The sequence below is a fragment of the Hemicordylus capensis genome, chromosome 4 (genome assembly GCF_027244095.1).
Source record: "Hemicordylus capensis ecotype Gifberg chromosome 4, rHemCap1.1.pri, whole genome shotgun sequence".
NCBI classification, from domain to species: Eukaryota; Metazoa; Chordata; class Lepidosauria; order Squamata; family Cordylidae; genus Hemicordylus; species Hemicordylus capensis.
The window spans coordinates 137,291,795-137,309,003 of record NC_069660.1 but is presented as its reverse complement, the minus strand read 5'-3'; the positions used below and the strand labels follow the sequence as shown (position 1 = coordinate 137,309,003).

The following is a 17,209-nucleotide window of genomic DNA, read 5'->3' as shown; positions in this document are numbered from 1 at the left end:
CATTCTGTTTTATCGTTGGAGCCTTCACTTAGGCTGGCTTGTATGATATGTTCAAGCTGCCGTCCTTGCCACATGATTTAGGCATGGCAACAGGCACAGAAGCCAGTATGCAGGCACACAAACTAGTGTGCTAGATTGCTCCAAGAATCTCATGGACATGGACAACAGAGATGATCCACAAGCCTATCCTGCTCCCTCTCCTGGTCTGTTTTATTCTTCTAACTGTGTTTAGGGTGTTCATCCTTAATTGTGTGGTGAGCAGAGCTGGCTCGGACATATTATTTGAACTGACCCAATGTGAACAAGAAAACTTGGGAAATGCTTTTTCCAGTGCTCCCTTTAGGCTTTTTTTCTCCGCACACATTATTTTCAGTGTTGATGTGAATGGAAAGATAAACAAAGGGGAACAACAAACTCTCTTAAAAACATCTACAAAACCAAAATGATCTTTTCTTAAATGCGTGGAGGGGGAAACAAAGGCAAATATTTGGAGGAAACAAGCAACAAGGGGAAAATGACGTAGTGAAGGCGTAGTTGCTTGATGACCCAGGACCAAATAGAGGCATCCGCATCCCAACTGTGTTAGTTGGTGGTATCTTCTTTTTTCCAGGATGAAATTCTGATAAAAGATCTGGACACTACAAAAAACGGATGAGCAGCCAAATCATGGTTGCAGAATTTGTCATCTTTTTTTAAAGCTACCACTGGCACTAGGATGCTTAAATAGCATTAGAAATCCTTAGTAGGCATGCTTAAGAGCAGACCATCAAAGTCTGTAGTCCCCCAAGGGTTTGATTAACCTCCTTTTTAATGTGTGCCCTAGGGAGTGCAAAAATAGGCTACCAGTCACCTGGCAGGCTTTAATACATGGCTGTTAGCTGCCAAGTAGTGCATACCTCCCTAAATGTAGCCCAGACTTACAGTGAGACAAGGCAGCCCACTCGCACACCTTTAAGAAGATTTAACTGTAGAAAATGGCTACTACTGCAGCTGTTTCTACATAAGGATGTGTATCTCAATGAAACAGTTGTCTTTTCTAAAATGATGCATATTTTGCAAATGAATAAAAAAAAGTTGGTTAGGAAAAACGGATTGCATGCTTCCCATTTTACTTTGTGAATGACCTGAGGGTCTTTTGAAAAGTGTGAAAATATAAGATTAATACCTAAAGGCATACATGTTGTATCTAAGACTACATATCAGAAAGTAACCCAGAAATGGTTTTAGACTTTCTTGTTTTCTCCCAAAGTTAGAATTAGGTATTACAGGTGTGGGAGAGAATCGAGAAATAGCACCAGAATTCACACTCCGTTTTCTAAGATATACACTATATGATTACATTTTTACTGATCTTCAGACATGTGTGCCTCTTAACACCAATGATTTTTAAGACTGCAGTGAGAAGATTCCCATTCACACGTTGTGTTCAATACTTGTACAATCAGTGTACACGGGTTCAGTTATTCACATGTTACATTGAACATGGGTACAGACACGCCTGTCAGTACTATGCATTTGAGGGATGTGTACCCAGCTTCACTTTGAAAATGAACAAAGGTACAGTCATTCACACTAAAACAAGTTCATGTGTACAGATATCTGAAGGCTGGTACAACATAATCTCTGTATAGGTCTCAGGTCTAATAGAAAATAAGTTACCTTTGTCCATTCGTATTGTTTAATCTCAAAGGCTATTTGTTATGTACTTATACAGCACATCAGATTGTTCAAAGTGTTTCATATGTATATTATCTTGGTGTAATCTTTACAGTACACTTTAAGATTGGTCAGCATTATTACCATATTTACCTGAATAGAAGGCAACTCTGAATTTAAGCCAATGGCTTAAAAGATAGAGATTAAATACAGGCTATACCTGTATTTACAGATTATACCTGTTTTTACCTAAAAGAAAGAGGACTTGAATTCAACATGACCCCCCTATATTTAACAGGACATAATGGAAGGGGGGACTCATCTTGAATTAGGGTAAATATGGTTTAGCCATATTGCAGATGGAATGCTGAAATAAAAGAGTGGCTTCCTAAGCTCGCTTAGTGAGTTCATGGCAGAGATGAGAATTGAACTGGGATTCTCCAGTTTATAGCTCAGTTTTTTAACCACTATGTTGCACTACAGTATGCTTGATATATTGCACAAGGAAAAGAATTCCTTCCGCAGCTTTCAGTGCTATGAATATTCAGCCGCTCTCCACCCCTTTCGCTGCATTAGCAGGGATATGGGATAAGCGGGGGGGCGGAGTTGTGGGCCCGGCCCAAGAGACAGGCATGCTGGCTCCCATTTTAGTCCCCTAGCACATAACACCAGCGGACCAATCACGCGCAAGGAGCAGCTGCATAAGCAGTCGGTTCCTTTGCTCTGTCTTTCAGTTGCTCTGTGGGCAGGCAGTAAGCAGCTTTGTTTCTTCTCGGCCCTGTAGCAGCTACTGGAGCTATGTTGGATCAGCTGTAGCATCATGCCAGAAAATCCACTCTCTGGACTTCCCAGAATTATTTAGGGAGGACATATCCAAGGATGGAAGAGAATATGACTGAAGCATACCATAAAAGGCAGTTTTCCATTCCTTCTGCTTATTTGAAACTTCAGAGCATTGCTTGAGGAACAAATTTTCCCTTAAGGAAATAATATGTTTATAAATAATGGCTAATAAGAGCAACATGGATACGGACGCTCACCTGATGTTAATCTGAATTCTGCCTGCACAAGAACGGCAGCATGCTAAATGGGAGCACCAGAAGTCTGTTGAGGAATTGACTTTGTATAGTTTTCAACATCTGAATATGATTATTCCATCCCCAGATTTCTGCCCCAAATATTGCTATAGAATAACATTTGTTTAGAAATCAGTAGGCAAATCAGTAATAATTTTGACTAGTATCCCCTGAAACAATATTTCCATGAACCCAAGAAGACTTAAACTTGTTTTATTCAAGCAGGAGGCCACATGACAAACTGCTTTCGAAACTGAGGGACACAGTATGTAAGAAGATCTGCTGTTCAAAAGAAACTGTCAGATATTCCACTGCCGCTTGTGTGAGCTTAGCAGCTCCTTGGATCCTAGTCTGTGATGCATTAAATGCTTAGCTCAGCATAATGTATTTTTAGCAAAAGAAAAAACCAAAACCCAGAAGTGAATACCACCCACCCCTAGTCTCCATCTTCAATTCATTTATGTCTCAATTCACTTAATTATTGTTGTGCCAAATATAACAAAGTATATTTTTCCTTCCAGTATTGTTTGTAGCTTGTATTAGATAACTATGGCAACAGGAAATTTATTCTCATATGGGTAGACAATAACTTTTACAGTGTTGAGGCTCATAAGCAGCTTTCCATGAAGTTGTCGTCCAGAAGTGGGTGGGGGGCGGGGAGTCTGGAGGCAGGAGCCTGTGAGCCGGGTATGAATGCTTTTTAAATATCAGGGTTTATTTTTATTAGGTAGTCATTTTTTCTAGAATGTACATGGCTTATTGTAGGTTCACAGCAAATACTGCAGTGTTAACAGAAGAAAACAATCCTTGTTGAGGAACTAGAAAGGGAATTTCCTCTTTATTTTTAGAGTGGCACAATTATGGTTTAATGTGTTTTGGGAAATATTAATATATTTATGGCTCAGCTAGGAAATACCAAACCTTTGCCCCAAATCAGATATTTCTGGTTTCCCTTCTGGCTCTTTGTAATTCTTCCTTTGCACATATTAACTTTGGGTTTTGGTCTGGTCCCAGCTGCTTCCCCATGAGCCTTGTTGGTCCGCTGTTGGGTTTCTGAATGATACAGGCAGACGTGGCTCAGAGGGATTTCCTAGGGAAGGTGCAGGCAGCCGTAGACCAACAAGATGTGTGCCCCCCGCCTGTATTCCTCAAAGCAGGTCTTCATTGGAGTTGCTCTGCACTGATGCCAATCAAGCTTCTATCAGTGGAGGGGTAATGCAGTGGGGTTTCTGTACATGGAAGTACGTCCATACTTAAGGCAGCATGTATGTAAACTTGTGTGAAGATGCATCTCACTAGGTGTGAGCACTTGCTCACCTTAATGTCTGTAACTGTCTAATCCCTAGCAATTCCTCTTGTACCTTTCATCTTTATTCAGTTTTGAAAGACACCATGCTTTTAATTAAACCTTGAAAAACTAGTTTTACAATGACACTTCGTCGTAATGAAAAATGCTGCTGGTGGGTGGTGTACATTAAAACAAAAAAAATTTTAATGGAATAAGGAATTACCATACCTGAGTTTCATATGACACCTGAAAAGTAATGTGCTTTAGTATTTCCCTCTATTGCCATCTTGTGGTCTGGTAGGGAAAAGTTGGACATTTTCATTAATCTCTGTAGTGAATAATCATATCACCAGAAGCTATTCTGCAGTCTGGTTAGATTTTTTTGAAAGTATTTTAGTCACTTGTTTAGAAGGATTGTGTAAACCAGCGTGAGAGAGCCGGCGTGGTGTAGTGGTTGGAGTGCTGGACTAGGACCGGGGAGACCCGAGTTCAAATCCCCATTCAGCCATGACACTAGCTGAGTGACTCTGGGCTAGGCACTTCTCTCTCAGCTTAACCTACTTCACTGGGTTGTTGTGAAAGAGAAACTCGAGTATGTAGTACTCTGGGCTCCTTGGAGGAAAAGCGGGATATAAATGTAATAATAATAATAATAAACCCTTCTTTTAAAAAAGAGGCACATTCCAAACACTGATTAAATGTAACCATCTTTGCAAGTTGAAATGGTAAATGGAAGCCAATTATTAGATTTGAATGTTTTCCATAAAAACGACAAACACCATAGAAATATGCTACCTTTGCAACTAGCTTAGATTCTTGTTCATCTTGCACAGCAGCCTATCGCTTAATGGTTAACTTGCAGTTCTTTCTGCAAGCATAATTCAATTCGACATGCTGAGTCCCATTTCAAGGAAAGAAGCCCTGAATTTCAGTCCATTCCTGCTGCTTCAGAGCTGGTGCCATTACACACTCTTTCCTCTTGCTGTTGCATCCACCACAGAAGCCTTTAGCCATCCATGTGATCAGGTTTGGGCTTGCACATCCAGAGGGCGTAGTTGCACATTTAGTCCATGGCATGTAGGGAAAATAATTGTATTGGGGTTTCTGCTAGGTCTGAATGCATTCAGAAAATTTGGGTTCAGATTTGACCTGATCCTCATTTGACAATATCTGATTCGGATTCTTTGGGCTCTGGCAATATAGGATTGGATTTGGAATCCAAATTCCAACTTAAATTTGGATTCCCACCCACATAGTAAGCAGTGGGGAAATTGTGGGACGAGGGGCGGGGAGAGAGAACCACCAAAACAGTGCACAAGCACACTGTAAAAATGAAAGTACTTGAATGTTTGTTTGTTTTTGTTGGAAAGAATTTCTCATTTTCCCTTATATCCATTAAGGGATTAAATAAAAGGTGTGAAGTCCCTTTAATCCTTTTTAAAAGGTCTGCCTTTTCCTACAATGGGGAAGAAAAAAATTAATATAAAAAACAAAGAATGTCCCTTTTCCTCTACATGGGGGTGGAATTATGGTCCAATTAGGAGCTTCAGATCCAGAACTTTTTGAAAAAGTTCTGCCTTGAAACAAGCCAGATTTTACCATTTTAATCATTTTAAGACAGGAAATCACCAAAAATCAGAGGATTAACCCATAGCTTTGAGGGAGGCAAATTACACAGTCCTGCCAAAGTGGACTTCATAGGCATCAGATTTCATAACTATGCCCATCCATTCAGGAGATATAAAGGGGAGGGGGGCAAAAGAGGCATGCTGTTGTCTTTTTGCCTGAAGGCAGAGAGCAGATTCCTCCACATGATGGTCCAAGGAATGGTGGAATTATTGTCCAAGGAAGGTTTTCAGTTTCAGACGGTTTTGTAAAGTTCTTGATTGAAATAAGTCCAGTTTCACCATTTTTAGCCATTTTTAACAAAACTTTCAAAAAATCACCAAAAAACCAAGGGATTGACCAGTTATCAAGGGGCTTTGGCCTCCGTCCCCCATATGTGTGGCAAGTTTTAAGGCTCTAGGGCCAACTGGAGATTTTTAGTGACTTTTCCCCCTGTTCCCCATGCACCTCTATGGAGAAAAATGCTGCTGCTAGTAGTAGTAGTAGTCCTAGTCCTCCCTTTGAGCTCTCTTCAGTTATCCCCTGTGTGCATTCTGCAAACATGTTAGTGAGAATGGGAGCTCACCAGTTAGCCACACCCTCTAGGCACCAACACATTCAGCACTTGAAAGCACTGAATGTGTAGACACTCAGGATGTGTTAGTTAACATCTTCCTATTTCCCCATCATGTCTTTAAGGTACATGGAGAGAATGACTGAAGAGGATAGTAATTTCTGTATCCACTATAATAATGCTCTGTTTAATCATGGCTTCATCTTATAGTACAAAACAGAATGTGGCAGTGGAGAAACCAGATATAATACTATGAACTCGCTTCAGTTCTAGCTAGGTAAAAAAATTTTCAGTTTTGGTTTTATTACTAACAACGTTTTCTTCTTATCTTGCAGAGTAACTATTTGGTGTTCATGGCAGAGCTCTTCTGGTGGTTTGAAGTAGTGAAGCCATCGTTTGTCCAGCCTCGAACTGTACTTCACCCTCAAGGTAACTTTTTGAGTTGTTTCTTGATAGTCTCCATGGACAGTGAATTAAAATAGTGTTAATTTGAGTAGATAACCCCCTAGTCAGCAACTACTCTTCAGTAAGTGCTGTATTTTGGCCTGGTGAGCTAGAAATGTCTTGCTTATTTAGCTATTTCCCAGTGGGTACAGCCAGTGGCTTCTTAACTCCTCTCCCCCCTGCCACCCTGCAGTATGAACAGGCCCTTTGGCAAAGTTCTCCCCTTATGCAACTTAGCTGCTTACTCCTGTTTGCTTGTAGGGGTGTTCACGGAACTGGTTCCATGCACACCCAGGAGGTGGGTGGAGGCTTCTTTAAGGTATGAGGAGAGTGCTCTTATCTCCCCCGTCATGCTTCCCCCTTTGGTGCTGCTGTAAAAACAGCTGGCATGGGGTGGCTGTATTCCCTCTTGCTGCCCTGGTCAGCCTAATACCGGAAGTGGCGGGTGCGCATCATGCACCCGCCTGCCACTTCTGGTATTATGCTGACCATTTTTAAGTCGGCAGATAGAACATCTAAATTTGCTCTCAGAGACAGTCAAATGAGAAGAATGTGTTTTTACTTGCTTCAGCAATAATATATGAATGTGCTTTCTTTTAAGCTGAACCTTCAAAAGAAGCATCCTGTGTTCCTACTTCAAATACCAATAGAAGAAACTATCCAGAAACTTCACATGATTCTGATCTGATAGCTAGGTAATTCCCAAATTTCTCTTGTATTTATTTATATTTCAAGTTTGAATTTAGCAAAATATTTTATGTGCTCTTCTTCCCCTCCCGCTCTCCTGGTTTACATTTGAACAGGACACTACATGCCAGCACTGTAAGATATTCCCCTAGGGGACAGGGCCACTCTGGGAAGAGTACCTGCATGCTTGTATGCAGAAGGTTCCAAGTTCCCTCCCTGGTATCTCCAGATTGGACTGAGACTCCTGCCTGCAACCTTGAAGAAGCCCCTGCCAGTCTGTGTAGTTGACAATACTGATGGATCAGTAGTCTGATTCAGTAGAAGGCAGCTTCCTATGTTCTAGGGGTAGATGGCTACCTTTATTTATTTTTGTTAGAACCAAAACATATACTTGGTGCTATAGATATTTTCATTCTTGTTCAAAGATATATGCCCAGATAGGATAGTTTTCTTTTTGCCATCACCATGTGCTTGCCTGCTAATTGGGCAATGAAGCATCTTTTAAAAGTGATAATTATCTTACGTGTTACAGGGGGACAGCAGTTGTCCCTGTTCAAGCCAGAATAACATCCTTCCAGAGGTCATGGGTCTCTTTTTTTAAATTTTGAGCCCCTTTGGAACAGGAGCCATTTTCTTATTCCCTTTGCTGTGTAACTAGTCTATGAACTTATTTGTTGAAAAGCAGCGTACAATATTCCCTAATAAATATGAGAAATCTTAAAATGGGAGAGTGGAGGTCTTTCTTCAAGAAAGTTGGAAGGCAGAGTTCTATGATGGAGGCCCCTTTATAATAAACTAGTAAGTGAAACACATCATTGACCAGGCAAAATTATTTTGTGTAGATTACACTCCTAGGAAATTAAATATATGTAATATAATTTTTTACTAATGTGTTTGCAAAAGGGAAGTAAAAGAACAGTTTTAAATTTGTAAGATTTAAACTTCAAACATTATTCATTGCATTGTGTGATGACTATATATGGTAAACTTGAATCTGAGAAAAGTAATGAATTCAGCTAATTTCAGTGGCAGGATTGTGTATGCAAAATTTGGTACCTGTAGGTCATCAGGAAGTATGACTTTTTTTCTCACACACATACATACCAACAAACCAAACAAATTCTTCAAAGTATATAATTCATAGCAGAGAGACTTTGTCATATACAATACATATTTATTTTTTCAGTTTTTATACTGCCTTTCATAAGATGTCCCAAGGCTGTTTACAAAAGTTAAAATACAGTAAAACTCCATAGAAATCACATTTAAATCCTTAAAATCAGTTGAACAATAAAAACCATAATACACTCTCTCCCTCCCTCTCTCCCTCCCTCCCTCTCTCTCTCAAAACACAAGCAGAAGTGGGAAAGCTAAGAGACTTGACACCCCTAAGGGGTAAAAGCCTGAACAAATAAAAAGGTCTTTAGTTTCTTCGATGTGGTCTCTGTCTTCTACACATATGAGCTATGCGCCTGTGCAGAGACCACATCTGAATCTAACAAGCTTGATTTCTCCTGCTTTGGGCGGGAACCCCACCCCCAGCCCCTATATGCGGTTGCACCGCTCCTCATCCCCACAGTCTTTCTTCGTCCGCGCTTCAGCGAACATCGTGGTGTCTTTCAGCTCAGCAACTCATTGGCTCTGGTAGTCTGGTTGTTTTTCTCCTGTTTTCTTCTGCTTTCTCTAGTTTTCCTTGGTTTTTCTCTTCGCACGGCTGTGTTTTCACCTTTGCGTTTTTCTTTTAACGGTCTTTCCTTCGAGGTCCAGTCCCGGCTGGGATGTAATGTGGTGGCCTGCCAGCCCTCAGCGTGTTTGCCGGGTACGAAGAACTTTAAAAAGTATATCTGCTGCAGATTGAAACTCTCCCCCAATATGCACACGGAGTGCCTCTTGTGTTTGGGGGAATCCCACATAGTTGAGACCTGCCTACATTGACAGAAGTTTACTAAACAGGCTCGCAGGAATAGGGCTTCTTGTGTGCTGCCCTGTGTGATCTGGCTCTCTGTTCTTCAGAAGCCTTAAAAATTAAACAGTCTCTGACAATGGCTGCTTCAATGTCGGCAGACCGATCAGCTATCGATACCGTGGTAGACCAGGTCCCAGTATCAGGATCGTCGCCCTTGGATGCTCGGCCTTCGGCAACATCAAGTGATAGGGCACATTCAGAGGAGCTTCCTTCTTACCAGCCTCAGGCGGTTTCTGCTATTCCCCCGAATTCATTGGGGGTAGACGAAGAAGAAGACGACTCAGAAGCCCTCCCCAACAGATCAAGATCGAACCCAGGCTCCTAAGTGGAAAGGATCAACAGACGCCAAGGGATTGTCAGGCCTGACCTCTAAGAAGGCCAAGATGACATCGCTCTGTCCAGTGCAAAAGCCCTCGGTATCGATGCGTCCTGCTTCACCTGTGCTGCCGGGGACTTTGGACTCGATTGCAGTGGGGGAACCTGACTGCGCTTCAGCTGAGGAAGAAGCCTATGCTCCACCCAAGTTCGATCCCAACGCTTCGTGGATTCCTAGACGTAGATCGCCTCCTCATTGATACCAAGAAGAGTGATCCTCGGCATATCAGCAGGATCTGTCCTGGGATTATTGGGATTGGTATCATACCATGGAGTATTGTTCCCCTCTTTTGGAATCGGAGCATATCTACAGTACAGCTCCTGGCATCGGGACCCTGGTTCTTATGATCGCTACCTGTTGGACAGTAGCTCAGACTGCTCAAACCATGTTCGATCCCGTTATGGGTCTCACCACCAGGAAAACCTTGAGTATCAGCAGCCTTCGGTACCGAAGACTGTCCGGATACCCCCCACGCATGCAGAAGGGTGACCGCATTCCCGCTTTCCATGTCGTTAGCCTAGGGACCCAGAGGATTGTTCTGGGGAGTTCATGTCGGTGTTGAATCTGCACCAAGAGACAGTTCCAGTTCGGCCATCACCACCAGAACCTTCTGGCCCACCCAGCTGATATGTCCAGTTCCCCATCAGCTTCGAACCCTGTACCTCAGGACCAGTCAGTCCCGGGGGACCCTACATCGGACAGCGAGGATAGTTCGCAATACTCGGAGGCTGTCTTCCCGGGTTCGTCCCCGCTTGATCTCCACTCAGATTCAAAGCCAGTTTCTCCGTCAGAGGACCTAAAAATATATACCGCCTATGTGACCCATATGGCATTGGCTCTAGGGGTGAATCTCGGTACCCTTCAAGAAGGGGAGAGGGACCCCCTGTTCAGCCTGATTGACTCGGAGGCCAAGGTGCCTGCTGCTTTGCCCTTGAACTCGGCCTTGTTGAAAGTGGTGAAAGCCCACTGGAAGAAGCCTAATACACTCTCTCAGCCGAATAGGCGCCTGGAGAACTTCTACAGGGTGCATTTCAAAGAGGATACAGCCTTTTTGAAAAGTCACCCTGCCCCGAACTCTGTCGTTGTAGAGGCCTCTTTACAGAGATCCAGGAATCATAGCCAGTCGACCTCAGGAGATAAAGGAGGCAAGAAATTGGACTCCTTTGAGAGAAGACTTTATTCTGCTGCAGCCTTGTACTCACATGTGGCAAATGATCAAGCATATAATGCTAGATAGAACCACTTCTTGTGGTAGAAAGTGGGTCCTTTCCTGGATCTCCTTTCTCAGGATAAGCAGGATCCTGTGAAGTCCTTTCTGAAGGAGGCCATGCAAGTTTCCAAGCAGGAACTGTATTCTGCCTGTCACTCAGTGGAGTGTGCCACTAAAGTGATGGCCACATCTGTGACACTTCGACAATATGCTTGGCTTAGGTCATCTGGCCTTCACTATGAGGCTCACGCCAGGGTGGAGGACTTGCCCTTTGAGGGCTCTAGCCTGTTTTCGGAACAAACCAATGACACGCTTCAGAAAGTGCAAAAGTTGGAGAACACTGCACAATCCATGTTCTATAACTCCTCATGGTCGCCTCATCAGACACAGCGCCAGCTCACCACCAGTCACCTTCCAAATGGTCCTTTTGGAGCAACAAGTTCCCCCTCAAACACAAATTGGGGGGACAACACAATAAGCCAGCCTTCCAGAAACCTCGCCCTAGCGTCCCGCCAAAGAAACAATGACTTGGGGCCCCTTGTGACCCGCCTGTGTCCGTTTACGGCAAGTTGGGACAAGGTGACTATGGACCGGTGGGTTCTTACAGTAGTGCATTTGGGCTATGCCCTGGAGTTCAGCAGTCTGCAACTGGTATCTGGGACGATGGTGACCCCTCGTACCCTAGAGTTGGACCAGGACGTCACCTCTCTCCTAGAGAAGGATGCAATTGAGGTCATGTCAAATCCAGACAGTCGCGGGTTCTACTCCAGGTATTTCCTGGTGCCAAAGCCGGACAGCCATCAGCGCCCTATCTTAGACCTCTGAGCTCTGAACAGGCATCTGGTCTACAAAAGATTCCAGATGCTTTCGGTGCCTACCATCATGACCATCCTGGACAGGGACATGTGGATGGCCTGACTGGACTTAAAAGACTCATACAATCATGTGTCCATAAGACCTCAACATCGTCGCTTCCTGTGGTTCCAGATAAGAGGGGTCTCCTATCAATTCAAGGCATTGCCATTTGGCCTCATGACCGCTCCTCAAGTTTTCACAAAGTGCCTGGTGGTGGCATTCCTACAGGGACATGACCTGCAAATACTGCTGTACCTCAACTATTGGCTGGTCGTGGCAAGTACAGAACAGGTGACTTTGGAGGCCCTTGAGATTATGATCAATATCTTCCCGGAGATTGGGGTTCCAGATAAACTTCAAAGGTCTCCGCTGGAATCTACTCACTGGAACAGACTCGACACATAAACTATCTGGAGCTGTTGGTGATTTTCAAAGCGCTAACGGGTTATTTGCCCCTGTTGGGGGTTCAGTCAGTTCTAATTCAGACCGACAATATGACGGCGAAGGCCTTCCTCAATCACCAGGGCAGCACTTCCTCGAGGAGCCTTCTGTCTCTGGCCATGGATCTGTGGCATTGGTGCCTGGACAACGGGGTGTCACCCCAGGCAGTGCATATCCAGGGTGTCTCCCACGAGTGGCTGCTGCATCAGGGTGTTTGAGGGACATTTATGTGGATTGAGGAGTTCCAAGTCTGGACCTGTTTGCTTCCCAGGAAACTACACAATGTCCCCTCTACTGCTCCAGAGGGGGAGTGGGCGAGGGCTCTGCGGGAGATGCCTTTGTCCCATCCTGGGCAGGACCTCTCCTATATGTGTTTCCTTCGTTCCTGCTTCTTCCCAGAGTCCTGCGCAAGCTGCGGGTGGATTGAGCCAAGGCTATCCTGATCACCCCATGGTGGCCCAGGAGGCCTTGGTTTCCAGCCCTGACAAACCTAGCAGTGGACTCCAGACATCTACCTGTCCTGCCGGACCTGTTGTCTCAGGAACAGGGGCAGGTGCTACACCCGGATGTTCGGTCCCTCCAGTTGGCTGCATGGTGGGTCCTCCAGACTTCCCCCTGAGACTGCAAGAGGTGTTGGTGGCTGCTAGGAAGCCGTCTACATGGAAATCTTATAATCACAAGTAGACTTGCTTTGTGTTCTTTGCCACTCTGCATGAGTTTGATGCCTGTAATCCGTCTGTAGAAGACATTTGTAATTATCTGTTGTCCCTTAAGGAATCTGGGTTGAAACTTGTCTCCCTTAAGGTATATTTGGCTGCCATTGTGGCCCGTTCTCCCTCTGACCAGATTTTGTGGTTCAAAGATCCAGTGGTTAAAAGTCTCCTGAAAGGTCTGCAACACTTGTTTCCAGATGATCCGGTCATGTCACCAGCCTGGGATCTGTCTGTGCTTCTGGCTGGTCTTCTAAGGCTGCCCTTTGAGTCTTTGGCTTCTATTGACCCTTGTCTCCTGAATTGGAATGTTGCTTTTTTGGTGGCCGTTACCTCCGCCAGGGGGGTTAGTGAGTTGCAGGCCCTGCGGGCTGACCAACCGTACCTGCAGTTCCATAAGGACAAGGTAGTACTCAGGATGGATGTCAAGTTCCTGCCTAAGGTGGTGTCCATGTTTCACCGCTCATCCCAGCACATTTTGCCCGTGTTCTTTCCAAATCCTTCATCAGATGCGGAAAGGCGGTTGCACCATTTGAATGTACGTAGGGCTCTGTCCTTTTATGTGCAGAGATCTGCTGAGTAGAGGAAGTCCCCCTCTTTGTTTGTTTTGTACGATGGGCTGCGGAAAGAACTTCAGGTCTCGGCCCAATCCATGTTCCGGTGGATAGTCTCCACTATTGAATTGTGTTATCAATTGGCCCATAAGCAGTTGCCTGCCCCTGTGAAGGCTCACTCTGTTAGGTCCGTCGTGGCCTTTGATCGGGCAGTCCCGTTGGACACTATCTGTCAGGCAGCTACTTGGGCTTCACCCCATTCATTTATTCAGCATTATGCTATTGATATTAGAGCTCGTAATGATGCTGTATTTGGCAGGAGTGTCCTGCAATCGATTTTCAGTTGAGCTGCTTGTCCTGAAATAAATTCATCCTGGTTGTTTACCTGTTGCCTCAGGTTTTTTTCCTCCTCCTTGGGTGCTTGCTTGTTATTCGCCCATATCTGTAGAAGACAGAGACCATGTCGAAGAACTACAGGTTACTCACCTGTAATGTTGGTTCTTCTAGTGGTCATCTGTACTTCTACACGCCCTCCCGTCCTCCCCGCAAGGGTCGCTGAAGCTTGACTCTGTGACTGAGGGGATGAGGAGTGGTGCAGCCGCATATAGCGGCTGGAGGCAGGGTTCTTGCCCAAAGCAGGAGAAATCGAGCTTGTTAGATTCCAACGTGTTCTCTGCGCAGGCGTGTAGCAGATGCACAGATTACCACTAGAAGAACCAACATTACAGGTGAATAACCTGTAGTTTTTAAAAGCAACCACAGATGTCAAAGAGAGGACATTCACTGGGAGAGCATTCCAGAGCCTGGGGACAACAACAACAACAACAGGACAAGGCCCTGTCCTGCGTACACAAAAATTTAGCTCCTGCAAGATCAGCACGCAGAGCAAAGGCCCTTCTGACAACCTTGTTGGGTGGGCTGAAACCCCTGGGAGCAGGCAGTCCTTTAGGTATCCAGGACCCAAACCATTAAGAGCTTTAAAGGTAATAACCAGCACCTGGAATTAGATCCAGAAACAAATTAGCTGCCAGTGCAGCTCTTTCAAAATAGGGGTAATATGCTCCGAGCAGGCAGTTCCAGAGAGAACCCTAGATTATTTCTGGATTTTATTTATATAAATTTTTTAAAATGTATTTATATTGTATAAGTTGACTACTCGTGAAGTACTTTATTTAATGCAAAAACAACAAACGCAGAATTTGAAATGGGTTAGATTTCAAATCTATGTTCATTTGAGGGAAGTTGGTTAGAATAAACCAAGAATGGTCAGTTTGAATGTCACAACCAGTGTTGGTTTGGATTTAACCTTAGTTGGAAGAAGAATTCTGCTGAGCCTCTCTGGAACAGGAGAGGAAGGCAGCACATGCTCCTGGGCTCTGTAAAAAGTTGCACAGAACCAAGATTTAACTATGATTTCATATGACAACTAAACCAGCCCCAAATGTCTTATGGTATCTTAAAGACTCACTAATTTATGATAGCATAAACGATAATAATAAATCCTTGTTTTGTTGCTAAAGAATAACTTGACTACCACTTCAGAAGTGATTTATTTTGATGTTGTAGTAATTGAGATTTTGGTATTATAAGTACTTTGCTTTCCCCTGTGGTTTTTCTTGCCTCTGTGTGTGTGTGTGTGTATTGCGTTTCTATACCGCCCCATCCAAAGACTCTGGGCAGTGTTCAACAGGTAAAATACTACAACAAACAGCATTTAAAACAAACAGGTTAAAACAATATAAAAACAAATCTAAAACAATTCAGAGCCATTTAAAACCAATTAAAATACTTAAAAGCAATTAAAAAACCTTGGCACTTCTATCACAGTACAACACAGGTAAATCTTACCAGGACATACTACACACATTGACTATATAACTTGTGATAACAATTAACAAAATAAACTTTTGGTAGCAATTTGTAGATTTTATTTTATTTTATTTTATTTTATTTTATTTATATACCACCCCTCCAAAATGGCTCAGGGTGGTTTACAACAAATAAAAACAATTAAAATCAATTTAACAGTTAAAATCAAAACTAAATCAATTAAACAATTAAAATCATTTAAAAATTAAAAACATTAACATTAATATCATTTAAACCAGCATTAAAAATTTAAACCATAAATCTAATTAAAAGCCTGGGTAAATAAATGTGTCTTCAGCACCTTTTTAAAAGTTGCCAGGGATAGGGAAGCTCTTATTTCAACAGGGAGCACATTCCAAAGTCCAGGGGCAGCAACAGAGAAGGCCCATTCCCAAGTAGCCGCCAAACGGGTTGGTGGCAACTGCAGGCGAACCTCTCTAGATGATCTCAACAGGTGATAGGGCTCATGGTGAAGAAGACGTTGTCTTCAATACCCAGGGCCTAAGCTGTTTAGGGTTTTCAAATTCAGAATTTTTACAAGGGTTTAAAAATAATTCATAATTTTAAATTGGTGTTTAGTGATCAGTCTTACTCTATAAAGAATCCAAAACTGGCTTAAAATATGCTGGCCGAGTTCAGACATAATGATAAATGATTTAATTATTGCTTATTTAGCTAAATCATGGTTGTCTTCCCACAAACCATGGTTTGGGGGTCCCAAGAAACCAGGATCTGAAACCATGGCTTAAAATTAGTTTGTATAACTAATTTCTAATTAAATGGTTCTGCAAACCATTGATAAACTACTATTAGGGTCATTGCTCCAGCTCCAGAGGTCACTGCACCATGGAGATGAGATTGAACGTATTAAATTAAGAAGCAGAGCCCTGAGCAGATGTGGGAAAGAGAACAGCTATGCAGTTCTAAACCACAGTTGGCCTATTGTATATCTGAAAGCTCAAACCATGACTTTGCATTATGGCAGAACCCAACTAGTGTGACAATGCAGGTGATACTTTGAGGATCTTGGTGGTTGAGGCAGGGTGGCTGACAGGTGGGTGCAAATAGGCCACAGCTGTATCTGTCTCGCTCTCTCTCCCCTGCACCCGCTCTGGCTGTGCATCTCTCTCTTTTCGCCCTGCTGCAACTGTAACTGGAGCTGCATGGGGTGGTAAATTCCCCTAGTGAATGACCAGCTTGCGTGGCTCCAGTGACAGCTGTGGTGGGCCAAAAGGGAGACAGACATGCTGCTGAGGCAGGTGGAAAGAGCGGGGGAAGAGACACAGCCATAGCCTATTTGCATCTGCCAACCCTGCCCTCCGCTTCACCAGCTCTGGCCACTTCTGATCTTGAATGAAGAGTATAGCTCTGCTGAAATACCACAGACAAATAATGTATTATTTGGGGAATTATATTACATTCATTACCTGAAATAAAAGCATGAGTACAAATTGAGGACAATGCCAGCATTACTAAATAAAAACATTCTCACCGAATACAAAATTGAACATTTGAAAACTTGAAAAATAATTTTATTTGTACCAGTGCTTCAGGTAATGCTTCCAGACCCAAACTGAATGCAATGTGGGAGCTCTGCTTAGAGCTCCTGACATCAAAAAGCAGCTGCAGGGGCCCTGATCCATATTAGGATCAAGAAACAGGAAGAAAGGAGGTTAAGCCTTTTCCCTGCACCATTTTCCTGTAGAATGTCCCCCACCCTCTAAAGTTAGAATTTGCCCCAGTTAGGTGGCTGTCACTTTTCCAATCAGAGCAAATCACAGCTTCAGGGGCAGGAAGAACCCTTCCCCCCAGGAGTGTAACTATAATTAGGCAAGGGGAGGCCATTGTCTTGGGGCCCCCGCCTCTGGGGGGCCCCAGAGACATGTCACATGTCTCCC

At 43.6% G+C, this 17,209-nt stretch overlaps 1 protein-coding gene across 7 annotated transcripts in view; it reads left to right on the top strand.

The window, feature by feature from the left end:
- CAMSAP2 (calmodulin regulated spectrin associated protein family member 2) overlaps positions 1-17,209 on the top strand; it is a 145,742-nt gene that overhangs the window by 106,566 nt on the left and 21,967 nt on the right. For all 7 annotated transcript variants that reach the window (XM_053244027.1, XM_053244025.1, XM_053244029.1 and 4 more), the window contains 2 exons: positions 6,535-6,628; positions 7,245-7,338. In XM_053244027.1, coding sequence (XP_053100002.1) covers positions 6,535-6,628; positions 7,245-7,338 — 188 coding nt within the window. The remainder of the gene's footprint in view (positions 1-6,534; positions 6,629-7,244; positions 7,339-17,209) is intronic.